Source organism: Talaromyces proteolyticus (assembly GCF_021365285.1).
Source record: "Talaromyces proteolyticus strain PMI_201 chromosome Unknown BGW36scaffold_7, whole genome shotgun sequence".
Taxonomy (NCBI): Eukaryota; Fungi; Ascomycota; class Eurotiomycetes; order Eurotiales; family Trichocomaceae; genus Talaromyces; species Talaromyces proteolyticus.
Window position 1 is genome coordinate 1,770,724 of NW_025764283.1, and position 27,246 is coordinate 1,797,969.

General features: G+C 46.3%; 10 protein-coding genes across 10 annotated transcripts; 7 read left to right on the top strand and 3 right to left on the bottom strand.

Annotated features, from left to right (window-relative positions):
- Positions 1–2,037: 2,037 nt before the first annotated feature.
- On the top strand, positions 2,038–2,448 carry BGW36DRAFT_360346 (uncharacterized protein; the record flags this gene model as incomplete). The annotated part of the gene is made up of 1 exon (XM_046214171.1): positions 2,038–2,448. One exon carries the CDS (start codon positions 2,038–2,040, stop codon positions 2,446–2,448), a length of 411 nt encoding a protein of 136 aa, XP_046071455.1.
- Positions 2,449–2,764: 316 nt separating this feature from the next.
- BGW36DRAFT_360347 (uncharacterized protein) lies at positions 2,765–3,940 on the bottom strand (the record flags this gene model as incomplete). Its single annotated transcript, XM_046214172.1, has 3 exons — positions 2,765–3,492; positions 3,513–3,690; positions 3,812–3,940. The coding sequence occupies 3 exons, from the start codon at positions 3,938–3,940 to the stop codon at positions 2,765–2,767; spliced, it is 1,035 nt and encodes a 344-aa protein (XP_046071456.1).
- Positions 3,941–5,733: 1,793 nt separating this feature from the next.
- Positions 5,734–6,345, top strand: BGW36DRAFT_282432 (uncharacterized protein; the record flags this gene model as incomplete). Its single annotated transcript, XM_046210223.1, has 1 exon — positions 5,734–6,345. A coding segment is annotated over one exon (612 nt), but the record flags the coding sequence as incomplete, so codon positions are not given.
- Positions 6,346–8,225: 1,880 nt separating this feature from the next.
- Positions 8,226–8,902, bottom strand: BGW36DRAFT_258084 (uncharacterized protein; the record flags this gene model as incomplete). The annotated part of the gene is made up of 2 exons (XM_046210039.1): positions 8,226–8,691; positions 8,769–8,902. Coding segments are annotated over 2 exons (600 nt in total), but the record flags the coding sequence as incomplete, so codon positions are not given.
- Positions 8,903–9,640: 738 nt separating this feature from the next.
- Positions 9,641–11,324, top strand: BGW36DRAFT_381166 (DUF92 domain protein). Its single transcript, XM_046216401.1, has 3 exons — positions 9,641–9,943; positions 9,992–10,209; positions 10,273–11,324. The coding sequence occupies exons 1-3, from the start codon at positions 9,755–9,757 to the stop codon at positions 10,952–10,954; spliced, it is 1,089 nt and encodes a 362-aa protein (XP_046071459.1). The 5' UTR covers positions 9,641–9,754; the 3' UTR covers positions 10,955–11,324.
- A 1,824-nt stretch (positions 11,325–13,148) lies between these two features.
- Positions 13,149–14,853, top strand: BGW36DRAFT_296705 (putative mannosyl-oligosaccharide alpha-1,2-mannosidase 1B; the record flags this gene model as incomplete). The annotated part of the gene is made up of 4 exons (XM_046211297.1): positions 13,149–13,318; positions 13,403–14,462; positions 14,533–14,710; positions 14,768–14,853. 4 exons carry the CDS (start codon positions 13,149–13,151, stop codon positions 14,851–14,853), a joined length of 1,494 nt encoding a protein of 497 aa, XP_046071460.1.
- A 164-nt stretch (positions 14,854–15,017) lies between these two features.
- BGW36DRAFT_381168 (putative aldehyde dehydrogenase family protein) lies at positions 15,018–16,960 on the top strand. The gene is made up of 3 exons (XM_046216402.1): positions 15,018–15,578; positions 15,645–16,529; positions 16,602–16,960. The coding sequence occupies exons 1-3, from the start codon at positions 15,162–15,164 to the stop codon at positions 16,713–16,715; spliced, it is 1,416 nt and encodes a 471-aa protein (XP_046071461.1). The 5' UTR covers positions 15,018–15,161; the 3' UTR covers positions 16,716–16,960.
- Positions 16,961–17,772: 812 nt separating this feature from the next.
- Positions 17,773–21,233, top strand: BGW36DRAFT_188321 (putative N-methyltransferase). The gene is made up of 7 exons (XM_046209768.1): positions 17,773–18,160; positions 18,265–18,944; positions 19,116–19,331; positions 19,389–20,292; positions 20,359–20,612; positions 20,665–20,746; positions 20,804–21,233. Exons 1-7 carry the CDS (start codon positions 17,862–17,864, stop codon positions 20,868–20,870), a joined length of 2,502 nt encoding a protein of 833 aa, XP_046071462.1. The 5' UTR covers positions 17,773–17,861; the 3' UTR covers positions 20,871–21,233.
- A 253-nt stretch (positions 21,234–21,486) lies between these two features.
- Positions 21,487–25,915, top strand: BGW36DRAFT_462370 (ABC multidrug transporter; the record flags this gene model as incomplete). Its single annotated transcript, XM_046222168.1, has 3 exons — positions 21,487–21,726; positions 21,802–24,548; positions 24,604–25,915. Exons 1-3 carry the CDS (start codon positions 21,538–21,540, stop codon positions 25,913–25,915), a joined length of 4,248 nt encoding a protein of 1,415 aa, XP_046071463.1. The 5' UTR covers positions 21,487–21,537.
- Positions 25,916–25,972: 57 nt separating this feature from the next.
- BGW36DRAFT_398055 (putative pyruvate formate lyase activating enzyme) lies at positions 25,973–27,200 on the bottom strand (the record flags this gene model as incomplete). The annotated part of the gene is made up of 2 exons (XM_046218358.1): positions 25,973–27,062; positions 27,166–27,200. The coding sequence occupies 2 exons, from the start codon at positions 27,198–27,200 to the stop codon at positions 25,973–25,975; spliced, it is 1,125 nt and encodes a 374-aa protein (XP_046071464.1).
- Between the last annotated feature and the right edge of the window lie 46 nt (positions 27,201–27,246).

The following is a 27,246-nucleotide window of genomic DNA, read 5'->3' on the forward strand; positions in this document are numbered from 1 at the left end:
AGCTTGGCATTCATGAAGGCATTTACAATAGTATATTGCTTTAACTCTAAATTAAATTAGATAGTAATAGTGTCATGATCAAAGGGCTTTCACCATAGTGAAACCCTCCAGGCTATATATAGATGTTCTTTGTATACCTTTGGCTATATATATGAGCCCTAGGTCCCTCTCATGTACGATAGAACAATCTTCCACATATAACCAGAATGCACACATGCCTTAGATTATAACATTCTATCCAGTTGGCCAAAGAGACCGTGAGATCATTGATGAGACGTTTGATAAGCTGCATGGTCAGGACCGTATGGATTGGGCGAAGAACCACACGCCAAGTGGATTTCCGGTTTTTGTCGTCCATCGATTAGTGTATAAAGACGGCAAATGGAAGGATCGATCCCGCGTGGTGATTGATATTCGGCCATTGAATAAGCTCTGTGAACCGGATATCTACCCCATGCCGCAGCAGCAGGAGATCATTGCCATGCTGGCCGGCAAGAAGTTCATCTCCGTCGTGGACGCCCTCGCATTCTTTTATCAATGGCGAATCTATGGACCGCATCAGAATCGCCTTGCCGTCGTGTCTCACCACGGGCAGGAAATCTTGAAGGTCGCTCCCATGGGATTTCTCAATTCAGTCGCGTATGTACAGCGCCAGCTAGATACAAAGCTTCGGCGCCATCGCCCATACTGTCGCACCTATGTCGACGACATCGTGATCGCGTCGCGCACGCTCGAGGAGCATGTGCAGCAGCTCGCGGATGTCTTTAGCGATCTAGAGCGTCTCCGCGTGACACTCGCCCCGAGAAGGCCTATATTGGCTTCCCGAATGTAACTCTGTTAGGGCAGCGAGTGGACTCGCTCGGCATGAGCACCCCCGAAGAACGCCTCCAGGCACTGACCGATCTCGCGTTTCCAACCACCCTGTCGGAACTAGAGACCTATCTCGGCCTTGCCGGAGTGATTCGGAACTACATTCCAGGTTATGCCTCCATAGTGGGCCCTCTAGAGGACCAAAGCGCCTGTTATTGAAGCTAGGACCCAAAGCCGGCAAAGCGAGGCGTGCTTTCGGTATTGATTTTCCGAGTTGAGATGCCTGGCGATCCCCAGGTGGGCGATGATAATATGGAATGAAATGGTCTAGCGATCCCTAGGTGGGCGATAGTGATATGAAAATGAAATGGCCTGGCGTTCCCCAGGTGGGCGATAATAAATGGAAAATAAGGCCTGGCGATCCCCAGGTGGGCGTGTTGACAACTGGTCAACTATATGGCAGTCAAGCTGCTACGTTGGAAAAACATCAACGTCTTCTGAGACCGAACATTGGACATGCTACCAATGTTATAATCTAAGGCATGTGTGCATTCTGAGTATATGTGGAAGATTGTTCTATCGTACATGAGAGGGACCTAGGGCTCATATATATAGCCAAAGGTATACAAAGAACATCTATCTTTAGCCTAAAGGGTTTCACTATGGTGAAAGCCCTTTGATCATGACACATACACTTGATTATTACTTGGTTAATTGTTTTATCTTTTGATTTTCCAACTAGCCTTTGGTATTACCCTGCAAGAAAAGCTGCCTTACATTTTACAAATGCTTAATCCATGTATTTAGATGTTTACTCTAATAATTTACTCGGCCACATATTCTTTTTTTCAGTATTTTATATGGTTACTGAAAGTAATGCTGCTAGTGGCATCTTTGGGAAAGGTGGGTAAGCAAGCTCTCCAAATTTAGTATGAAATTTTGCCAAATTACTGCCAATTAATAGCAACTCCTGATTGGTTGAATCTTCACCTTCTGTGAGTAAGGTAATATTTAGGCTAATTAGAGCACTGGTGTTATAATCTAAGGCATGTGTGCATTCTGGTTGTATGTGGAAGATTGTTCTATCGTACATGAGAGGGACCTAGGGCTGATATATATAGCCAAAGGTATACAAAGAACATCTATCTATAGCCGTCAAAGACTCGGGCTTCACTGTAAGAAATGCTGCAGGTCTATCGCATAACAAGGCAATGACTGGTGGTTAACATGAACAACAGAAACTCTACCATGTTTTCTTCCTGGGTCACAGGAACTCCGTCACAAACGTATTCTAATTTCACCACATCATGGTACACACCGACTCTCAATGTTACCGCACTCGTCACTTCTACGGTGACGTATAACTCCACCGTTGCATCAATCGTCTCGGAGCGGCAGAAGTATTGTTGGCTCACTGGCAGCCAATGGGACGTTCCCGAGGACGACTATCCAGACGGCTGCCAGTCTCTTCTCGATGAGTACTGCTTCGTATCGTCTGTTGATGGGCCCATACCTACATCGTCAGCTCATATTCCGGCCGTATGCACACTCACAGAAACTGATTATATGCCGGCCGCAATCATCTCAAGCTCTGTGTTCACTGTGACGCCCACAACGCTAAGCACACTCAGAACATGAAAAGACGCTTACTTATGTCAACAACCGAGAGAAATTAATAGCTGAAGCCCGCGAGTTGAAATCAAGTGGCTCCGAAGAGATTTTTAATGTCTCTGATCAGGGAGAGGGGGAGAGGGGGTTGTTTGAAAGAAACAAATGTAGTAAAAGATGTAGAAATCTCTAGTTGGGGTTACAAGTCCTTGCCATGATTTTACAGGTTCATTATCAAGTATATCTATACCTTTGCAGAGAAACCTTTGTGCCATAACACTCTTGCTTGCAAAGAGCGTGAAATTATAGACAAGTATGAGACTAGACTAAATTAATTGAAAACTTTTCAAGTTCGAAGCAGATCTTCCACGCCGTACAGTTCACGTCCAATCTCGCCTAGCGCACGGTACTTTGGATTTAAAGAGCTTCCAGGCGGAAAGTCGTCGGTCCAATATCGGGCATCACGAATCTTTCCACTATTAATCATATCTCCTAGCATAAATATATCATCATCTGGAACCTTTATTCTCGACTGACGCACATAGTGCCCTTTAAGATCAAGAAAGAGGATAAGAAGTTCATCCGTAGTAAAGGTTGTCTCATCAGCCACAAGAAGATATGAATGGACTGAACAATACTGTACTATATTGTCACTTCCTTCAATAGTGATGAGTTTTTCTTGAAGTCCAGTTGATAAAGCCACATTTTCTCGGAGCTCTCTGAAAACTTCTTCACGGAATCTCTTACCCACAGAGTCTTCGTCTGACAAGAAACGCCGTGATAATCCACTTTTTGGACCAATAAGCTCAGGAATAATCTCAAAAACTCGTTCCCAGTCAGTACCAAAGTTGAATATTAACTCATCATCTAATAGTCGCCAGCTAATCATTGTGCCATCTATACTAGGGTCTATGTTGGGATTTCCTTCAACTGATGACTCAAACCATGCTGCTAACTTGGCACTATCTCGAGCTTTCTCTTCTGCATCTTCTGCGTAATATGTTCGAAGCCAGATATTAATACCTTGGTAATCCCACTTAGGGTCTCTGCTCTGGTTCCAGATCTCCCATGATGCTGAACGCCACCGAAGGGACCGCCAAGGAGCCAGAATATCTCGGATCTGAGCTGCTGAGGGGCAATAACCATTGTCTTAGGCGTGGGTGAGGCTAGAACCCACTCTTCTGGAATATCGTCTAATGCGTGGACAAAATCATTGATCAGTCTACGGCGCTGGTCTTGATTTGGTTCGGAAGAAGGGAGATCCCAATGATGCTAAGAAACAGAGATCAATAGATTGTAAGCCTCTTTTTCTTCGCTTTAAACTGGATAAGAAACTGGATAAGAAACACAAAATAAGGGTAAAGTTAGCAAGCTAATGCTTAGGTTAACTTACCAGCAAATATTGCTCGGCAGGGAATGCCCCCCACGGTGGGAATACTTCCGGTACGTCTGAGTTGGCGTTAGGGTCCGTTTGCCTTATCGAAAGTGTCAGTTGAGAGATATTTGGAAGAGTTTGCTCCATTTTGAGAAGTTGAAGGTGCAAAATAAAATGAAGTCGATAAAAATCTCAAGTCTTAAGGGACGAGAGGGAAGAGGCCGAGGTATTTGGGTGGGCTGGCAACTAGTTGCAGCTGCACGGTAAGCTTATTGCGTGGGCTTGCGCCGGCCCCATATGAGGAAAGATCTGCATAACCTAGCCCTGAGTCCCATGAAATGTGATAGACAGAGTGAAAGTAGTATTACCTTCACCGCGTCCCAACCCTAAAGACAAGATATGTTTAAACGAATCCATTTATATTCTGTATTGCCAAGCAGCACGTTCCAATTTTCGCTCTTCTCCTTCCCTAGCAAGCTAGAGAGACTCTCACTAATCTATTCAGGATGATATTCAGACAGAACCACGCTCTCTTGACCCTCCCATGTCTTCTATCATTCTTTTTACACGAGATATACGCTCAGACGGATGATACATGTTTAGCGACAAAGCCGTGTAAGAACGGCTATTGCAGCAAAGATAACAAATGTGGTTTCGGTTCTCCATATTGCGGCGATGGTTGTCAGCATAATTGCAATGCCACGGCCGAGTGTGGGCAGTATGCAGCCCCTGGCCAAGGCGACTGTCCAATCAACTCCTGCTGCAGGTGATTTACGTATTGATTCTATTGAAATCTATGGTTGCTGATTACATCGCCAGCCAATATGGATACTGTGGCACCACAGATGGATATTGCGGTGACGGATGCCAGAAAAATTCCAAAGGAGGTGGCTGTGGCCCACCACCGTAAGCACTCCCACACAGATAATAACCCATTGATCCTTCTATGAGTTGACCACAGCATCCACTGTATTAGTTCCTATTCCTGTGTCTCGAATTACGATGCCCTGGACTTGAATCGTCGTATCGGCTACTATGGACTTTTTAACCTGGATAAAGGCTGTAATCAACTTCAAATTGAAGAAATCCAGGTGGGGGCCCTGACACATCTCTATCTCGCGTTCTTGGAATTCACCGAGTCATTTATTATCGTGGAGGACTACAGAAATGCACTCTACAGGGCCTCGTTGCTCAAAATTAACTACCCAGCTCTTGGAGTTGTAATTTCAATCGGTGGTTAGGATTTCAACAATCCGCCTACGGCGACTTGCTGGTCAGACAGTATGTGATGTTCTTCCTTTTTGCTTTGCGGTACGAGCTCTTGATCCGCTCACACAAGCACAACAGTGGCCAGTACCTCTGATAACCGACAAACATTCATCAACTCCGTAGTAGATATCCTGTCCAAGTATGGTCTAGATGGTGTCGACCTTGGTATGTGTTCGAGAAAAGGCCTAATACGCAACGAAGTAGCACGATGCTTACTTGTAGTAAATGTCAGACTGGGAATATCCTTCGGCCAACGACCGCGGTGGCGCGCCAACAGACGCAGCCAATTATGTATCTCTTGTCTCCGAAATGCATGCAGCTTTTGATATCTAAAATCCTGATTGGACTCTCACCGTAACTATACCAACAGGTTACTGGTATCTCCGAGGGTTCGCCATCGAAGGGATGCAAGAACATGTGTCGTGGTTCAATCTTATGTCTTATGACCTGGTGAGTAAAAAAAGCTTTTCTGTAGGGGAACGGAATCAGTTCTCATACATTCTTTGTTATAGCACGGCGCATGGGATCAAACCAATCAGTTTACTGGCCCCTATATCTTGTGTCATACTAACTCCCAAGAGATCGATGACGGGCTCAATCTTCTCTGGCGCAACAACATCAAGCCTGAAAACGTGGTAATGGGCATGGCATTCTACGGCCGATCATTCACGCTGGCAGACATAAATTGCTATCAACCTAACGGTGTATGCGAGTTTTCAACAGCAGGGCGCCCTGGCACATCTTCCAGTACAGCAGGTATTCTGTATTATTCGGAGATAAGCTCACGCAACAACAGTCTAGATGTCAGTAGGTACCACAACTCCACGTCTACTGTCAAATACAACGTGTACGAGGGCCATCAGTGGACTTCTTATGATGACGAGGAGTCATGGCATGACAAGATGGGCTTTCTCTCGTCACGCTGCCTCAACGGTTTGATGATTTGGTCTCTTGACGAAGGCACCGGCGAGTCAGACGCGCTCAATGCGCTCATGGGCGACATATCAAGTCTCGAGATGCAAAACGGCGGGCGGTTAACCGAAGCTCAACAGAAAAAGATCGCGCACGAGTTTGGGGCTTACACAGGACAGGATTGCTTTGTTACTACAAAGTGCACTGATGGAAGTAAAGACCAGCTAGGGACCGACCAGGTCTGTCCAAGTGGGTATCAGTCCGTAGCAACAGCACATAACCCTGTCCACGCACCTGGGCAGCCTACACCAGATGAGTGTTCAGAGGGCTCATTCCACCACATTTGTTGTCCAAGAGATGCAATGCCCAAAAACTGCATTTGGAAAAACAACGGTTGTGGGCCAAATGCCAATACCTGCGATAAAGGCAAATTCTTCCTCAACCGAGACACGTCCTCAGACGAAACAGGGAAGGATGCGTGTTTCATTGGTTCGGGGAGCCTTCGGACCCTGTGCTGTGATTCAACATCACTGATCGACAACTGCATCTGGACAAGCTGCCAAGGACCACTTGGGCCTTCAGACCTACCAACATGTCCCGCAGGGTATGAATACCAGACATTTCGATTGGACAAGCCGGACGGGACACGATAGTGCTCGGACGAGTATGTCTTCCAAGTATAAAAAGTTGGCAGCCCGCTGCATGATCAATTCAAGAGTGCCGTCTGTTGCCCTACCGGTCAGACATTCCCGACGTGCCACTGGCCCAATGATTTGACGTCAAGTTCGGACTCGACAGATGCCAATAAACTTTGCAATCCATCTGCATGCGAAGACAATCAGATACAAGTTGCAACGGCTCTGGTCCACCTTCATATTACGGTGACATCTGCCAAGTCGTCGCAACACCTCCAGGAGGGTCAATTTACTATCCATAGTCAAATACACAAAGGACTGGCCTGTAGATCCTCAGAAGCCATGGGAGATCTACTATGACAATTCTACTTCCGACGTAATGTGGTCTTACAGCGACGAGTGGGCTAATAACGATTATGATCCACCAAAGAGTGGAGACAATGCCGATAATGCGGACGACTATGGACAAGATGCTTACAGTTTTGTCATGCTCGACGGACCTCAAGGCTCAATTGATAATAGCTTCTCCACCGTCCACACTATCGTTCGTCAGTCACGGGATATACCTAATATCAAAAGATCCCCGCTCACCACGAATCAGACACTTCTGGAACAAGTGTTTGAACATTCAGAAGAAACGCTATATGTATATTGCAACTATCCGCACGAGTCTGCTGAATGCAAGAGGATATGGATTGATGGAGTCTACCGATATGCGCGCCTTGGAATAAACCTTCGGCTCAGATAGGCTCTTATAGAGGATAGCTCGCTGCTGCTACTACGGTCGACACCAAAAAACCTCCTGCGCCGCCGTTTCATTAAGGTATATCTCGCGCCGCGGGGAGTCCCGGCGCCGATCCAGGGCGCGTTTGGGATCCTGCCTTCTGCTAATAGTAATGCCGTGCCAGCTGCTTAAAAGCTTTGACCATGACAGCGTCCGTCCAGCCCCCAGCTTCAGGGGGCATTATAGGGCAGGTTTCCCTTTTTCTTAGCTCTTTTGGAAAGCATCTTACTATGCCACAGCGCCTGGCAAGCCCTAGAGGTCTCATGTAGACGCGATTCGCGTAGGCTAGAGAGAATTTCTACCGCTCGGGACCTCATGGCCACCATTTTGACAGTCTCGTCGGCTTCCTCGTTCCCAGGGACCCTGCAGTGGCCCGGCACTTAGCATATAGTGCCTTCCCAGCCCCCTGGCCGCGACTATCTGGCTGCTTCGTGGGGCGAGAAGTGTGACCTGGCCCAGGCCGGTCACAGTCCAGGCAGTTTATAGCGACCTGCACGCCCAAGAACACCTACACCTTAATAAGGCCAAGGGGGCCCTTGGTAGCCTTCTATTCATGAGGCTTTGGTAAGATGATAATTAATAAATAACTTCGGCAAAAGTTTTCATGTTAGAGTTTTTCTTGGTCCATATCAGAAAGACTCTGTTTCTAAGGTATTCTTTCAAGTTTAAATAAGCATACTGTCTAGCTTCGCTTTCCTTTGCATGCTTTGGATTTCAGGTGTTTCATTGTGTTTCCTTTAACCAAAGGGCCCTCCTTATATTTCTCAACATCCTGTATTCCCTGGAATACACCCTCGCCCTCGCTCTTGAGTGAATTTTGGTGCTCAGCAGCCAATTCTTGGAGCATCGAATGGTATTTTCTTTGGTCAGCGTATTTATAGTACCCTAATTGCCGCCTCAATGTTTCCCTGGCTTGGTTGGCAGCCGCCTCGATGTCCTCGCTAACACATTTCTCTACTCGAGCAAGTAAAATGCATCCGTCCTTGGAACTACAAAGCTGCTCTCTTCGGATTCCTAACTGTCCCAAGATTGTGCATATCTTGGGGGAGTGGGTGGTTACTCCTTTGCCGTGTTGATGAATGCGGTGCTCCAGTTGCAGGTCCTTCACCATCGCTCTGTCCATGGACTCGAGGTTCTCGTGAATGGAATCTTCAACATATCCGTGGATGGCCATATGAATATCGCTAGGTGTTGGTTTCAGGTAGATGTAGTCGTTGGCATTCAGCTGTTGGATCTCTGTGATCAAAGAAAGCAGGTCTTTGTGTCTTTTCAGATGCCGCTCATTAGAGTTTTTACATCTTTCAGACATCGTCCAGTTAGTGATGGTTGGTATTCTATGGAAGTGGTAAAGTCATGCCAGATATAATATACATACGCATCACAGGATCTTGCTCTGCCTATTCGGAACATTGTATGATGGAATCGGGCACAGGTCTCTGCGTGCTTGCCAAAGCAGGTTTTCCTTGCTGCGGGATGGCGTAAAGGCGTGTTACAAATCCCACAGGAATGTTCTGCCATAAAAGTATACACCATCAGCTATTGGACTCAGATAGAACATGATAGAAATAAGGTATAGCACTTACTCAGGCCAGCTGAAATCTCCCATTTATATTCTTGTACCATGTTGAATCCTTGTTTTTGTCTGTCTGATATGAAATGAAAACGATATCGAGGGGGATTGTGCTGAAAATGATGGATGATGATGTTGAGAAAAGAAAATACCCTAAAATTAAAATAGTATGATGACTGGCCTTGTAGCAGCTATCAAGTAAAGTCTCATACAAGGACGCACCGCCATAAATATCGGAATATAGCTGTTCAATTCTGACTGTTGTATTTTTGCGGGATGGTCTGCAGGGGATTAGCACTCATGTTCTAATTATGCATTAAATTTACGAGACCCTAATTTTAATTGGCGATTAAATGTACAACTAACAAAGCAAGTCGATGAATCTACAAGCGGCTCTCAATGACTGTTTGATTGTCGAGTAAGGGAGATCTCCGGTTATATGGGAGTCACGCGACCGATACGATGTCAATTACAACTCATTTTTACCATAGACACAACAAATATCTGTGTGTTAATCACACCAACGCCGACATACGGCAACCTTCGAGTCAAACAACAATAACAGCAAAAGGAGAGCTCATTACCAGAATAGGAAGGCTGATTACGTACGCACGCTAAGATAAGGCTGTAGCCTGTGCCCCGCCGGCCACGTGACTAGCTGCTGTCAACAATGACCGCCGACTCTTCTTCTCGTTCGTTATTCTTGTTGTTCTATTGTGCCAAACGCCTATTGTCAAACGCTCGCATAAACAGTTATCCGGATTTATGCACCGTCATTACATTCCTTTAACATGGTTAACCCGCTCATTGCCGTCCCTGCGGTAACAGGCCTTGCATATCGAGCGTGGTCGCGCAAGTCGTTAACGACCGTTGGAAGCATCGTTGCCTTCGCTACAGCCGCTCTTCATACTGTCCATCCATGGCTTTTGCCATTTATTCTACTCGCAGTGTTTTATTTTTCTGGGTCTAGAGCTACAAAGGTAGAGGTGGTTGTTTCTCCAGCGATATCCTTAGGCTAACACGTCAAGGTCAAACATGGCATCAAAGCCCAATTAACACTATCTGCTTCCGGTGCCAGTGGAGGCGAAGGCCCTCGAACGCATGTACAGGTTCTCGCGAACTCTCTCGTTGCTACGGTGCTCAGCGTGTTGCACACATATTATTTGTGGAATCAAGGCCGGTACTCAAAGGCGTGTTTGGCACAGGGGGCTGATATTGGGGATATCCTTGTTGTTGGAATTGTCGCGTGAGTTTTTTTTGCCTTCAAAGTTATTATTTCATTTGGCTAATTCAATGCCAAAATTTACAGCAACTACGCAGCAGTCGCAGCCGATACATTCTCGTCCGAACTGGGCATTTTGTCCAAGTCGAAACCACGTTTGATCACATCCCCGACCTTGAGAGTTGTTCCGCCCGGGACAAATGGCGGTGTTACCCTAACTGGCTTGCTGGCGGGTGTTCTAGGCGCGTTTCTCGTATCTTTTGCATCCACCCTCACTCTTCCTTTCTGCGAGGACAGCTGGTCATGGATACATCGGATTCAATGGCTCGTTGGGATGACAATTTGGGGCACACTCGGAAGTATTCTCGACAGTTTTCTTGGTGGATTTCTACAAGCTAGTGTCACTGATAAGCGGACCGGGAAGATTGTTGAAGGTAGCGGAGGTCGCAAAGTGCTGATCCATCCCTCATCAGCTAAGTCTTCGTCAACCGCTACCAACGACGCGGGCAAGTATAATAGCAGCATTCATGCAACCGAGTCGATCGCCAATATTGCCACTGGAGCAAGGGTGACAAGGTCACCTGCAAAGGCTCAAGCAGTCATTTCCGCAGCAGGACCGGAGCAGCCTACTCGTAAGATAGAGAGTGGCCATGATATTCTGGATAATAATGCAGTGAATCTTCTGATGGCAGCGACGATGAGTGTGGGGGCGATGCTTGTTGCTAGCTATATATGGGAAGTACCGTTGACGGTTGATGGGTTTTTATAGTCGTATCGAAGTGTGGTTTCGGATTTTCGATAGCAGCAGGGATTGAGTTCTAAAAACATTACCGCAACATTTCTGCACCCTGATACAATTGTGTTACCATTACACAACTATATAGTACACAACACTTAGTGTAGCTAACCTCACTAGCGGTTTGGGGGCATTGCGGAAACTTTTGGTACCCTCCTCCACTTAGAAGAGCTCCTATATCATGTGCAGCATATCTATATGAACTGTGAGTTGGGACATAAATGGGGCATAAAAAGAGAAGATTACAATATGTATAACCAGACAGGCCTCATACATCTCGTATTTAACTTCATACAGATAGCAAGACACAAAATCTAACAATGGCAAGAATAAACTTTCGTCTCAGAACCCCATTACTAAACCAGGGTTGGGGAAAACCAACAAAGCCCAATATCATTTTCGTTAATAAATAATATCTAGTTCTCATTAAACAGATTTCTCCAGCACCACACCTGGTAAGTATGTTTAATGTAATTGTCTAATTTTCCTATCTAATTAACCATTATCGCAATGTAGAAGTCATCATGGCTGTACTCCACCGTTCATGAGATACTTCATATGAGACATGAGCATATATTATAATCATAATCCATGGCAATAGAAGCAAACGATGTCCAGTCTAAGAGCTTACCCCGACCTTCCACTAACCAGTCATTGGGCTCAACTTCTTCATTCTTAATGATAACTTCATATACAGCATCCTAGTAAATGTTAAGGTTTTCTTCCATATAGAAGCCCATGTTGAGTATATTCAGCAGCATTTAACCCACTCTGAATAAAGCCCTTACAAAAAGACATCTAACAATGCAAAGGAAAACCCTCGTTTTGGTAGACAGTAACTAAACTACAAGTCATATGCGACCGGGTCAAAAGGGTTGATAAGGGTTAGAAAAACATTATTTGCTTAGAAGGAGTAATAAATAATTCTATAGATATTAGATATTTCTGGAATCAATATATTTCCACTACTGAATAGTAAACAATTATAGTGAGGCTCTGAGCCGGCCAAAGTGGATTCTAACCCACGTAGTTCTGTAAGCTAATCGTGTTTCAGTATAGATCACTTAGAATCAAGTCTACATATATAGAGGCCTATGATGTAGTTAGAGTAGAAATAGAGTCAATGTTATTTATTTGTGCACTCTAAGCTGATCTACAGGCAGGGTTGAAATAAAAAAGAAAAACTTCATAAGGATGCTAGAACTCCACACTCCAGGATAAGAGTGCACATGAGAAAGGCCATTTTTTGGTCTGGCCCCCAATGTGATGTGAGGGAATCTACCGCTTTACTTATTTTCGACATTGAACCGAATTTATCTCCTACTTCCTGGCTGTCCTGTGACGTCGTATTTCGGGACAATTACGGGTCTGTCTTCCTTTAGTATAGGGCGCCTTACAGCTAAAAAATTGCGGCGCGATTAGTGGAAAATCTAAGTTTTTAAAATCAGATCCTTAATTTCATTATGGAACCAGTTGATCAGGCAGTTGCTCATCTTGAAACGCTTAAAATATTAGCGAAAAGGCCAATATCACGAGAGTTGAAAATTCCGTTGGTGCAGGTCTGTTCTGCACCTCAGGGGAATTGGAGCACGTTGATTTGCGAGCGCAGAAAGCATTTAGGGGAAAAACACGACACACAATATTATAATATCAGATCACAGAAAGTGTATCAATACACTATCCACAATAGAATGCGAGATAATCAAGGCCTCCACGTGGCCGTGTCACTATTTCCCTTACAAGGTCACAAATCTCAAAATGCATGAAATGCTGACGATCTTTGTTGAAGCTGACAGGGGTAAGCCAATCACGGTGCTATCAGCTGCGTATAGTATCGGGACATTATAAATTCCTTGATAGCGCTTCCTAAACAGTGGGAAAAATGGGGGCTAACGTGTCCCAGGTTACATAACTCTCTCATCAGATTGTAACTATGCAACATTAACACCCACAAATAATGGTCCAACATTTAGGCTTCTACCTTTCTACTCCTGTCACTTGCATAGCCACTACCCGTTAGCATACATAGATCGACTAAAGATGAGTTATAACGTCGACAATTTCCATAACCATTATCTATCACACTAGACCCTCAACCATTTTTGAACCTCTGTCACTACTTTGTTTTCATTTTGTTCAACAAATTTCTCTCATTTTTATATCAAAGATGCGCTCAGAGACCTGTTGGGCTCTTCTTATTGTTGGGGTTGCTGGATCCGCAGCAGACCGTGCAGCGGCCGTCAAGCAGGCGTTCCAACTGTCTTGGGATGCCTATTATGAACATGCGTTTCCTCATGATCAATTAAAACCGATCAGTCAGAGTGGAGATGACAGCTAGTACGTAATGTACTTATGTGGAATAGAGAAGAGGATAAATGTAAAAGAGAAAGAGTACTTCCCTTTACTGACGTATGAATATAGCGGTGGTTGGGGTGCAACAGCACTGGACGGTTTGGACACCGCCATTGTTATGGGTAACCAGGTCGTAGTGAATCAGATTCTGGATTACGTTCCGACCATCGACTTCTCTAGTTGTAACCAGAGCAGTGTCAGTATGTTCGAAACCACGATTAGATACCTGGGCGGTCTCTTGTCAGCCTATGACCTCCTGAATGGACCGGCAGCCAATCTAGTCAACGAGACTAGCAAGGTAACAAATCTCTTAACCCAGGCAGCCTCACTGGCCGATAACCTCAAAGTTGCTTTTACCAGCGAGACCGGTATGCCGTATAATGGGATTGATATCCAGAACCAGACTATCGTGGGAGAACCCACAAATGGCCTGGCAGCAATAGGCTCGCTAGTCTTGGAGTGGACACGACTAGCCGACCTCACCGGTAACGCTGAATATGGAAATTTGTCACAAAAGGCGGCCGAATACCTCTTTAATCCACAGCCATCATGGGTATCCCCATGGCCAGGCATGGTCCCTGATAATTTGAACATTTCTACGGGCGAATTTATCAGCGACTCAATTAGCTGGGATGGCGGATCAGATTCATATTACGAGTACCTGATCAAGTCATATATATACAGCCCCAGCCGATTTTCGTCATACCGCGATCAGTGGGAAGAAGCTGTCAACTCGACAATCCAGAATCTAATGCAAAATACTACCACGGGATCAGGTCAGAATCTAACATACGTTGGGACTTGGAACAATGGTACATTCAGCGCAACCATGGGACACTTGGTATCCTTTATTGGTGGTAATTTTCTGCTTGGTGGATCTGTTTTACAGAGACAAGATCTCATTGACTACGGCCTTGCCCTCACTGAAGGCTGGTATGCTGCCTACAACTCGTCAGCGACGAAGATCGGGCCTGGTGCATTGAGCTGGAATGCTACAGCCGCAGGCGATAATGGCCAGACGGATACATATGATGAACTAGGTTTCTACTACACAGCCTCCTCGTACATGCTTCGCCCGGAGACTCTGGAGAGCTACTACTATGCGTACCGAATCACGGGGGATGAAAAAGTGAGTGAAATCCGATCACGGCCATTGATTATAATTATTCAAAGTATGAGCTAATCCTACCAATTTAAAGTACCGGGACTGGTCATGGGAGGCATTTGTTGGAATAAATTCAACCTGCTGGACCGGCAGTGGGTACGCCGAAATCAACAACGTGGATAACACTACCCAAGGAGGCGGCTTCAATGATCTCCAGGACAGTTTCCTGCTTGCCGAAGTGTGGAAGTATGCATATTTGATCCAAGCAGATGGTAAGTTTCAAAAAGTCATCTGAACATTGCCACAAGCTGATGATATTTGTGATGTAGATGCCGAGTGGCAGGTGTCAAGCAATGGGACGAATAGTTTCGTCTTCAACACCGAAGCCCATCCTATTAGAGTGAGTGGAAACTGATATTTCTCCTATCTGCTGTAGAATATAAATGTATACATAGCGTGAATATATATCATACGCTATCTTTGTCTCTCAGGGCTTATCGTGCCAAATTAAGTAAGCAGAAGCCAATCAGCCGATGATGACGATGCCCCACCGTTATCGCCTCTGGAGGGGTTCTCGCACATCTTCAATCTTCTCACATTTTCTCTGCTCTCAGACTGCGTGGTCGGAAAAATAACTACAATTGCAGTTAAATAATCGCCTTATCATAGAGCAGCTTATATTATCTATCCAAAGGACGACCAAGTTAGCGCTCGTGAGCCGTCATGTCCCTCGAAACCCTCCAAACTATTTCCCCCACCACCAACAAGCCAGTCGTGACGCGTCCGGGAATCTCATCAGAAGAGCTTGCATTGCTGCCGGAAACCGCTCAAGCCGCCTTCAAATCCTTCTCCCAGAATACCACTCTCGCCCAGCGCCAAGAAATCGTCGCCCGAGCGCTGGGAATCCTCGCTCAGAAGCAGGATGCCTTGGGCCAGGAGCTGACCGAGCAAATGGGCCGGCCCATTTCATATACCGGCGTCGAGATTGCTACAGCGATTAAGCGAGGACAGTTTCTGAACCGTGCTAGTAACTCGGTACTTGGGGAGGAGGGCACTGTTGATGGCGAGCCTGAGAAGGGATTCAAACGCTACATTAAGAGAAAGCCTGTCGGGGTTGTGTTGGTTATTTTCGCTTGGAATGTAAGCAATTTACATCTTTTGACGTTGAAATATTAGTGGCTAACATTAGAGATTTACTTCGTATAGTACCCTTACCTGATCCTCGTCAACAGCCTGATACCAGCCATTCTTGCCGGAAATGCAGTCATTCTCAAGCCTTCTCCACAGACTCCTACAATCGTCGAACAAGTTGCTTTGGCTTTCAAGGAAGCAGGGCTTCCAGAAAATGTTATTCAATATTTCCATTGTGGTTCTCTTACTCAGTTGCAGGTTCTAATAAGATCACCCCAAATCAACCACATCTGTTTCACCGGTTCCGTTGCAGGTGGATTAGCAGTTCAAAAGGCTGCTTCTGATAGAATTGTCAATGTTGGCCTCGAGCTGGGAGGGAAGGACCCCGCGTATATACGCGGTGATGTAGATGTCGCTTGGGCTGCGGAGGAGATTGTCGACGGAGCAATTTTCAATAGTGGACAGAGCTGCTGTGCAATTGAGCGGGTATACGTGCACGAGAGCGTTCACGATGCATTCGTGGCCGAAGCGAAGAAAGTGCTCAGCAAGTACCGAGTCGGAGATCCTTTCGATGCCAAAACCCAGGTCGGTCCGGTGATTTCGAAACGGTCAAAGGAGACATTCGAAGCACATGTCGCCGATGCTCTGTCCAAGGGTGCCAAAGACGAAACCCCAGAAAATGAGACATTCGCAAACTTCCCTCCAGATGGCAATTTCGTCAAGCCAACGCTACTTACAGGGGTCACGCATGATATGATTGTCATGACTGATGAGACATTTGGACCTGTTATTCCAGTACAGAAAGTGAAGAGCGATAGCGAGGCTATACAGTTGATGAATGACAGCGAGTTCGGTCTTACGGCTAGTGTCTGGACCAAGGACGTCGCCACCGCTGAGCAGATTATCGAGAAGATCGAAGCTGGAACAGTATTTATTAACCGAGCTGATTATCCAAGTCCAGTAAGCATTGCTACACTGATTTTCACATTCCTCGTATATGAAACTGTCAGCGCTTTTACTAACGGTGAATAGGATCTCGCCTGGACAGGCTGGAAAAACTCAGGACGCGGCGTGACACTTAGCAAGTTTGGATTTGACCAATTTGTGAAGCTGAAGAGTTATCACATCAAGGACTACCCGAAATAAGTATTTCGTCCGTGTTTTGTATGTAAAATATGATCATATGCGGTATCACGGTCTGTTTTCAGACCTATAGAGCTAGCAGTCTTTATAAAGCCGGTTAGGGAAAAATACAAATATAATCACTCAAAGCTCATGAAAGATAATACATAAATTGATCAATACATGTATTTCTGTCCCCGAGCAGAGTTACGAGTGCCTATGCAAGCTTAAACAAAATGAAAGGTAGCAATTGGTAATCATACTGAAGCTTGGGGGGGGGGGGGGGGGGTGGGGTAGGATTTCCAGCTACGGTGGGTGTGATAATAAAATGAAAAGCTTGATTCTTTAATTAACTATTATTACTTGTATTTCATAAGCATTAATGTTTACTATGTTAACCAGTTAGTGGTGAATGATGATTGCAGGCCGGGCCAGCCGAGCAAGCCGCCGCAAATAGCCAGCGAGGCTGTGGCTAGCGGGACGTCATAGGGCGTCATATAAACTTTGCATGAGTGTCAAACAGTGCAAATTACAAACAGAACAAACCAGGCAAACCGCAGGCAACCGCCGGTCTGATTGGCCTGTCGGTCCCTGGCCGACTAATGCAAGGTTTACCTGCCCTGACTCGCCTTAGTGAATGCCTTAGCGACTGCCTTAGTCACACCTTGATGCTTTGGAATCATTGGCGTGTGTCATAACATTCAGTCACTCCTCTGTACCAGGCCCGAGGAGAGGCTCTGGTTGGTGCATCTCCAAGATTCAGCTGAGGATAACGCCCAAAACGGCGTGTTTGTTTATACTCCATCGTAACCCTGGTGGGGCATTGCTCCCTGACGCAGGACGGGCCTCGTCCGAAGTCAACCGCCAACCCTGTTTCTTCCCATCCACACGCCGATAGATGATTATCAATCTGGCCGCCGACAGCCATGGCTGCGGGGTGTTGTGGCCAATCGCCGTCCATGGCAGCCTGGATTTGGCGTACCTGCCCCATGATTCCATAGTGAATCCACACGAGCAGATGTATGCCTCTGTCTGAAGCAGCTCCGCAGCTATCTATGTTATAACGATCGTCAAGCTCTTCTCGATTGTTGTCTGCTATCTTCGTCTCTGTGTTCAACTCCTAATCTCTACGAATCCTGTCATTAGTTTGCGGTCGAAACTCTAGCAATCATGTCTCCAGCGCTCGTTTCGAACAATTCTGCAGTCGACATTATCGACATCCGCGTCAACGGCTCGGATTTCTCGGCTGTCGGTGCCATTCAAGATGGCTTGGATCCACCTCGAGACAAACCTCGTTCATTTCCAACATTACTGCTATACGATACCGTTGGCCTCCGCCTGTTCGAAGAGATCACGTACTTGGACGAATACTATCTGACCAACGCGGAAATTGACGTGCTTGAAACACATGCGAGAACAATCGCCGAGCGACTTCCGGCAAATTCACAACTAGTAGAATTGGGTAGCGGGTGTGTTTTCCTGGCTCGGGAGAGCACAAAATAGCCAAGCATGCCAGACTGGCCAGCGGCATTTGCCCCTCTCGCTGAGATTTTGTATTTTAACAAGCATACAGGAACCTTCGCAAGATCGAGATTTTGCTGAAACAGTTTGAATGCATGCAGAAGAGGGTGGACTACTGGGCGTTAGATCTATCACTGGAGGAATTAACGCGTACTTTTGCCCAAGTCTCACCGCAATCCTATCAGTATGTGCAACTCAAGGGCTTGTATGGCACGTACGATGACGCGATCGAGTGGCTGAAGAATCCGGTCAATAGAGAGCAGCCCACGTGTGTCATGTCCATGGGCTCCTCTCTAGGCAATTTCAATCATTTGGCTGCAGCGGACTTCTTAAGTCAGTTTGCAAAACTGCTCGGTCCTGCTGATTCCATGATTATTGGTCTGGACGGCTGTAAGGACCGGGGTAAAGTATACAAGGCTTATAACGATTCGAAGGGTATCACGCGCCGCTTTTATATCAATGGCCTGGTCCACGCGAACAACATACTTGGTTATGAGGCCTTCAAACTGGATCAATGGGACATCGAATGCTTATATGACGAATATGACGGATGCCATCGAGCTTTTTATGTACCGACAGTCGATGTCTCTGTCAATGGTATTTTACTGAAAAGGGGCGAAAAGGTTCTTTTCGAAGAGGCATATAAATACGATGCTCAAGAAAGAGTCACGCTGTGGCATAAAGCGGGGCTAATCAATGTGGCTGCATTGGGCAATGCATCTGATGACTATCGTATGCGTCTTCTATTATCTCCCCCGCATCATTTGCAGGCCTCCCCCTATCCTGATTTACATCATCATAACACCTCTATCCAGGCACAAAACAAGCTGAAAATAACAATTACTTTATTTGCGCTGAACTATTAACCAAGTAACACTTCTCTAACTTGCAATCATCGTATAGATCTCCACATGCTTTCACCGGCGAGCCTCGAATTCAAAACCCGACCGGCCGAGTATGCTCCTAGCTCGGTTCCCAGTTGGGGGGAGTGGAGATCACTCTGGACAGCGTGGGATATTGTCTCCAAGACCATGGTCCCTCGAGATGAATTGATCTCCAAGCCGATCAAGCTGAGAAATGCTTTGATTTTTTACCTGGGACATATCCCGACTTTTCTTGGTGAGTCCCCCTCTTTTGCTGTGTTATACAAATGTTATACAATACTTACCAGGCTAGATATTCATCTGACTCGTGCAACACGAGGCAAGCCGACTGACCCGAAAATATACCCGCAAATCTTCGAACGTGGCATTGACCCTGATGTAGATAACCCCGAGCAGTGCCATGCTCACAGTGAGATACCTGATGAATGGCCTGCGTTGGGAGAAATTCTAGAATATCAGGAAAATGTCCGTACCCGTGTGCAAAGTCTCCTGAAAATGGAGAAACTGCTACGTGATCGAATTTTGAGTGAGGCTCTCTGGATCGGTTTCGAGCATGAGGCTATGCATTTGGAAACTTTCCTATACATGCTGCTACAGAGTGACAAAATTTTGCCTCCTGTCGGATTCAATAAACCGGACTTTGAAAAAATGGCGCGTGACGCGACACAGAATGAGAAACCGAACGAGTGGTTTTCTATCCCGCAGCAGACATTTACTATCGGCTTAGACGATCCTGATGTGAATGGGGTCCCTGATTATTCATTCGGCTGGGATAACGAGAAGCCTCAGAGATCAGTCACCGTCCATGCGTTTGAAGCACAGGGCCGCGCAGTAACGAATCGCGAATACCTACATTACATGGAACAAAACGACATTCATCGAATCCCCGCATCATGGGTTATCCAGGCTGCAAATAGCTGGAATGGCACTTTCAACGGACACCATACAGACGGAGTGTCTAGTGGCCATGGAAATACCATGTATAATTACTCTGTCAGAACTGTCTATGGACCGGTTGCTTTAGTTTTAGCAGCAGACTGGCCGGTGATGGCATCGTATGACGAAATGGCGGGTTACGCTGAGTGGAAGAACTGCCGGCTTCCAACTTTCGAGGAAGCACGGTCGATATACAAGCATGCCGCCGCTTTAAAAAAGGAACAGAGCAACGGCGTGCATGATAGTGCGAATGGCGCTAGGTAAGTTTCCCAGACCTACTTCCTTTTATTGTTGGGTTACCAAGATTGACACGAAATTGCCGACAGCAACGGACACCATGTGGATGTTGGAAGTGACGTCCAGTTGAACGGTACTCAAAATGGTATCAACCCAGAACCCGTGTTCATCGATCTTTCTGGCACCAACGTCGGTTTTAAAAACTGGCATCCCATCCCTATCACACCTAACGGCGACAAACTCGCTGGTCAGAGTGAGTTGGGTGGAGTGTGGGAGTGGACCAGTACGCCTCTATCTCAGCATGATGGCTTTGAAGCCATGGAAATATATCCCGGATACACCTGTAGGATTTTCTCCCTCCGATAAAATAATCAACTGCTAACGTATAACGCTAGCGGACTTCTTCGACGGCAAGCATAACATCGTGCTGGGAGGTTCCTGGGCCACGCACCCCCGCATTGCAGGCAGGACTACTTTGTAAGTCTACAAAAACCATTTTTAAAATGAAGGAATGGCTAATGAAAATCAATATAGTGTCAACTGGTACCAGCACAACTATCCATATGCCTGGACCGGAGCACGTCTTGTGCGGGATATCTAATCTCTTTTCTTTCAACGTTGTTGATTTGATATTTGACTGCTTTCTCGTCTCCATATTTCGGGTTTGAGTTAGTCGTTTTCGAATGGAACATGACAGGTTGGCAGGAATTAATATGGGGATTCACTGACTGAAGTTTGTTGCTATTCAGTGTATCGAATTATTTTGCTCTCCGCTCTAATCAATCAGATTGTCAATTGATATGCATGACTTGTAGTAATACTAGTATTCTAAACCTCCAAGTTGAACTGGCTGCTATGTATGTACTTAGTCGGTTTGAATCAAAGGCTTGGTCGTGCGAGGCCCGTTTGTATTAGGGTTAGTTAGGGTTAGATCTATTCCGCCTCGAATTATCCCAAGTTAGCAGGAATAGTAACTACTACTTTTATAGTCCTTTATATTCGCTGAATGGAAACCAACATCTCTAATCACGCAGTAATGCTTTTAGTTGGTTAGTCTACTGTGCTTGCGTAATTAGTGGCCATTCTAACGTTTCCAGGCAACGCAGATATATATGCAAGGATCCATAAACCAATGACGTAGAACAAAGATATGGATATTGTCCGAATAGTCCACCAAATGTTTGCCTTCGCTTATTTCGACATCTTCGCACTGCACACCCGCTGCGCAATTTGAAGTGGGTTAGGAATTGTGTTAGGTGCAAATTATCATGTATTCAGATAAAGATGGCTCGGCGACACTTCAATCGCAAACTGTGTATCGTTCGCGCATACGATTGCTGCTACCAATCACTAATTTGCTGTCGTGGGCCGGTTTTGGCATTGCGCTTTTGAGAGGGGATTTCGCTTCGCTGTCGATGAAGAAAGAGAGCATTTTGGAATGGGATAGTTATTTGTGGGTAAGTTTTCTATTCTATAAGGAACCATCAATGTGTAGAACGGACTGTCTGCATTCCGACTAATTCAATGTCTAGCCTCTCCTCATTTTCAATAGTCTCGGCCTGTATAGGAAAGACAATCCTATCGATATTTACGCTGCCGCACTGAGAGGGCTATTTGGATCGGCCCTAATTACTGTTTCCCAATGTCTACGGATAGGTTCTTGTGATACACCGCCATTCTCCATATTATCATTTTTACAACTTTCGACATCGGCTCTTCTAGCGCTCGTTCAGACGCTATTTCCCCGCCGACCAGATGTCTTCATGCCAGAGGGAAAGCTTGTCGATCGTGAGGGCAGCTCATCTGCTTTCCAACGATACTCGATGCAATGGTGCACCAGCGCTCTTCTTCTAGCCGGAAATGTTACGACTGTAAACCAACTCCCCGTCTTGAATTTTCAGACAAGATCAAAGAGTCAGCCTTTACTAGGGTTAGATATGCCCAGAACGATATTGTGGGATCAAATTCTTACCCAGCGTTTCCTTGGGTTTGCTAAACAGTGGACTCTAATGCTGGTGCGATCAGCGGTGTCTTTTGGTTCGCCCTACTGTGTCATGCAGTTACTCAATAGTCTAGAAAGTGACAATGGTCGTACCGAGAGCGCCTGGATCTGGCTGATAGGTCTTGGTGTATTTTCTACCATGCACACAGTTATCAATCACCATTTGATATGGATACAATGGTCAGAAATGGGCATTCCAGTTCGCGCGCAACTAATCATGAGCATTTTCCAAAAAGCACTAAGAATGAAAGACGTCAAGAGCCTGTCAGGAAAGACCAGCCGAGAACATGGGAATAGAAAGACTCGTTTGGCAGACAAGCCCGAAGCTATAAACCTCATTTCAACGGATACTCTCTCTTTCAGCAAGTTCACTGCTGTGAATTACATCATCCCCTCATTATTCATCCGCTTCTTCTTTGCGATGTTGTTTCTTGTGAAACTAATCGGCTGGCAAAGCACACTTGTTGGAATATTCGTCACGCTAGCATGCATCCCAGTACACGCCTTCGTAGTGAACCGGCAGCGTGCTGCAGTCAAGAAGCTGACGGGCGCACTCGACAAGAAGACACAAGCGATCGTTGAGGCGCTGAATGCCCTGCGCCAGATCAAGTTCTCCGCCTCAGAAACACAATGGGAGGAATATATCCACACGTTCAGGGATCAGGAGATCGAGTATATGGACCAAAACTTCAAAGCGAGCAATATCAAGTCGGTATGGGGTGTCACGGCCCCTTTTCTTGTTGCTGGCGCTGCGAGCTTCGCTTATACCCGTCTACACGGCGGTCTCAAACCGTCTATTATATTTCCGATGATTGAGTTGTTGCCTCATCTGCAAGGAACCTTGGGGTTTGCTCCGTTTGTTTTTCAGGATTATTTTGGGGCAAGGGTGAATGCGAAGCGGATGGATAGGTTTTTGAGAAGATTGGAGCATAAGAGTGCTTTAGGAGCGAGTCCCGATGGTTCGGTGACGTTCCGTGATGCTTCGATTGCATGGCCAATTGAGGAAGAGTCTAGTGATAAACACTCTCAGAGGCTTTGTCTTCATGGAGTAAGTCTTGAATTTCCCGTTGGACAGCTCAGTATTATTACCGGGAAGACAGGGTCCGGCAAGAGCCTATTACTGTCTTCTATCATTGGTGAAGCGGATATTCTTGACGGCCAGATTAACGCGCCATCAATGGTAGAAGGACATCCAGTTGCCTTTGTTTCCCAAACTCCATGGCTTCAAAATGTAACAATCAAAGAAAACATTCTTTTCCATAGCCTATTTGACGCGGAAAGATACGATAAAGTTCTCACAGCCTGCGCATTGACACCCGACCTTCTGGCTCCTCCTAAAGGGGATGAGGCTGTGATCGGTCTTCGCGGTGTTAAACTTAGTGGAGGACAGCGTGCTAGACTTTCTCTTGCAAGAGGACTATACTCTTCTTCTCAATTACTAGTCATGGATGACATCTTCTCGTCTTTAGATGCCCTTGTGTCCAGGGAGGTGTTTAATGCCCTGACAGGGGAACTTGGTGTTGGCCGCACCCGTATTCTGGCAACGCATCAGGTGTCATTATGTTTGCCGAAAGCGAAATACTTCGTTCAACTTGAAAATAACACTATCAAGTACGCCGGTGATACGGAGTATATCAGGGACAGTCATACTCAAGAATCGGAGGCGGGATCAGACACTTCAATGCCTTTATCGGTGGAGGATAAGGAGAAGTCAAATTCTGGCGACATCCTTGTCCAAACAAAACCCACCTCTAAAACGGCAAAGCCAAAAGCGAGAACGGATTTGAAGGTGTACATGCGTTACTTTGCTGCGGCCGGAGGCGTCCAATTCACATTAGTCTTTTTCCTAGGACTTCTTGCTAAACAGCTCTTGAGTGCAGTGACAACATGGCTTCTCGGACGTCTAAACTCATCGCGTCCAAATGTACACGGAAACAGTGACGATACTAGAAACATTCTACCGTTGATTGAAAATGTGGACAGCGGGCTGCAAAAGTACTTTTATCTATACCTGTGCAGTTCTATTTCAGCGATCATATTAGAGTGGTTATTCAACCTGTTTGCTTCACGTGGATCAATTCGTGCGTCAAAAGCTCTTTGTCATGAGATGACTTATCGCGTACTTCGCATGCCGCTTTTGTGGATTGATAATACTCCTTTTGGAGATATGCTCAAACGCTTCACTGCGGGCACGAGAATGGTGGATGATTTGGTGCTTGGTACGATATCCGAGTTCACAGATTGTTTTGTCAAACTCGTCGTGGTTATTGGTGTTGGGTATGTCGTATCATGTAGTCGATTCAATAACCAATAATTAACTGTCGTACTATAGATTATATACCTCGCAATATACAATATTCCTTACAATCGCCCTACTATTCTGGTGTGCCCGATTGAGTCGGGACTATATCAAAGCTCGCACGACCGTGAAACACGCCGACTCCAGACCAACCGCTGATATTCTTGAACATTTCACCTCCTCGACAGCCGGGATATCAACGATCCGCGCATTCGGCACAGTCGACCAGACCGTCGAGAAAATGCACCAACATATTGACAAGTTGTCAACGGCGAGACGCCACTTCTGGATATTCAATCGCTGGCTCGGTCTCCAGATGTCGTTTGCGGGGATCTTGTTCAGTATGGGTACCGCGGTGATTCTTCTTTCATCGAGCTCGGTTATTCCGACTTCGGTCATTGGGTGGACGCTCACCTTCTCAACGGAGTTTTCACAGGCGATTTTCAAGGCGGTGAATAGCTTTGGTGTTCTTGAAACGCATATGGAGGCAGCCAGGGCGGTTCTGGAGTATGGGGATCTTGAGAATGAAGACCAAGCAGGTCATGATGTACCTACAGACTGGCCGTCGAATGGGAAGGTGGAAGTTAACGGTCTTGACGCTGCCTACTCGCCCACGCTCCCGAGGGTGTTGAACGATGTGACTTTTACAGTCGAAGGTGGGCAGAAGATTGGGATTGTAGGTCGAACTGGCGCTGGCAAATCGTCACTGACCTTGTCCCTACTCCGCCTGCTGACTCCCATTAATGGGTCCATCTCTATCGACGGGATCGATATATCGACAATAAAGCTGCAGGATTTGAGGTCCAGAGTCACGTTTATCCCGCAGGATCCCGTGCTATTCTCTGGAACAGTTCGGACTAATCTTGACTACTTCGGGCATTTCCCGGAAGAGAGACTCAAACAAGCGCTGCGACGTGTGAAACTGTTCGCAGAACCTGGCGAGAAAGAAGTCTCATCTTCATCCTTGTTTACCCTTGACTCACCAATCAGCGCTGGCGGATCGAATATCTCGCAGGGCCAGAGACAACTGTTCTGTCTCGCACGTGCATTGACCAAGAACACGAAGATTATTATTCTCGACGAAGCAATTTCGGCGGTGGATAGCAAGACAGACGCTTTGATTCGGGAGACTATTATATCGGGATTTAACACGACACTGATTGTCGTCGCCCATCGCTTGAGTACTATTGCGAGCTTTGATAGGGTTATGGTGATGAGTGATGGTAAAGTGGCAGAGATTGGAGAACCAGCGAGACTGTTGAAAGATAAGGGACTGTTCTATGATCTTGTTCAAGACAGCGAGGACAAGGAGCTTCTGGTGACAACAATCGCAAATCAGATGTGATATGTATAGAAATAGAATCTAGGTTGAATGGGTATATACTGTGTAGAGAACGTTCACTCATAAATGAAAGCCTGGTTTGTCGGATACCTCGCAGAACCTCCACAAGCCAGCCTTTTCAGCTGCCTGCTTGACACTCTCTAATTCTATGTCTGTAACTGCTCTGTTGATCTCAGCATACCGGACCTCTTCTTCGGCAACAGCACTCTCTTCTCCGCCAGGCTCGACGATTTTCTTCGCCGCCCTCCTTTTCTTCTTGCCCACATGTGCATCTGGATGGTACTGCTCCATGATATGAACATACAAATCCCTGGACACATTATCCGCCAGCCACTTCATAATTTGCTTCCCTTCCTCTTCTTTCCCTGGCATGACAAGATGTCTAAGCAAGACACCTTTCTTAGCAATCCCATCTGACGTAAAGGACAAATCCCCCACTTGGCGATGCATCTCTTTAACCGATTCCTTCGCGACATCTGCATAATTATCCGCCTTCAACAGCCGTTTCGACGACGATGACGACCAGACTTTGAAATCTGGGAGATATATATCGACCAACCCTTCCATAAGTTTGAGGGACTCGGGGGAGTCGAACGACGAGGTGTTGTATATTATAGGCACAGTCAATCCCATATCCTTCGCTGCGATAATAGCCAATGCGACCTGCGGCACCACATGCTCTGGAGTGACGAAATTGATATTGTGCACATTCCCGACATCCTGCAACTTGACCATCCATCCCGCCAACTCGTCTGGAGTCAGATCAAAGCCATTCCGCTGATGTGCAATGTCATGGTTCTGGCAAAATACGCAGCGCAGGTTGCATCCGGAGAAGAAAACGGAGCCAGAGCCCGTAAAGCCTTGGATGCAGGGCTCTTCGCCGTGGTGCGGCGCTATGACGTTGACCTTGACCGTTTCAGCGCCAATGAGACAGATGCCTGTTGTTTCGTAGCGGTTGACACCGCAAAGCCGTGGACAGAGGTTGCAGTTGCGGAGATGCCCATAGGCGAGGGAGCGTTTCTTGGCGGCGTCGGTGGAGGAGAGGAGTTGATAGCGTGGGGTGTAGTCGTCGAGGAGGTATTGAGGGGGAATTCCAATATAGCGTTTGGGGGTTCTAGGGAGGAAGGGTTGAGTGTCGAATAAAGTGGCTCTGAAGAGAGCAGGTGCGCGTCTTGATGGTGTTTTTATCGTTCGGCCTATGAGCATGGTGGTGGGGAGGCACCAGATCAGTGTAGGTGCAAGGTTGAGAGGACACGGAAGATGAAGACGGCCATTGAAAGAGTGGCATTGAGATAGATGGTCTCTCTTGTTGGATTGCAGTGCTGCATGGAAGT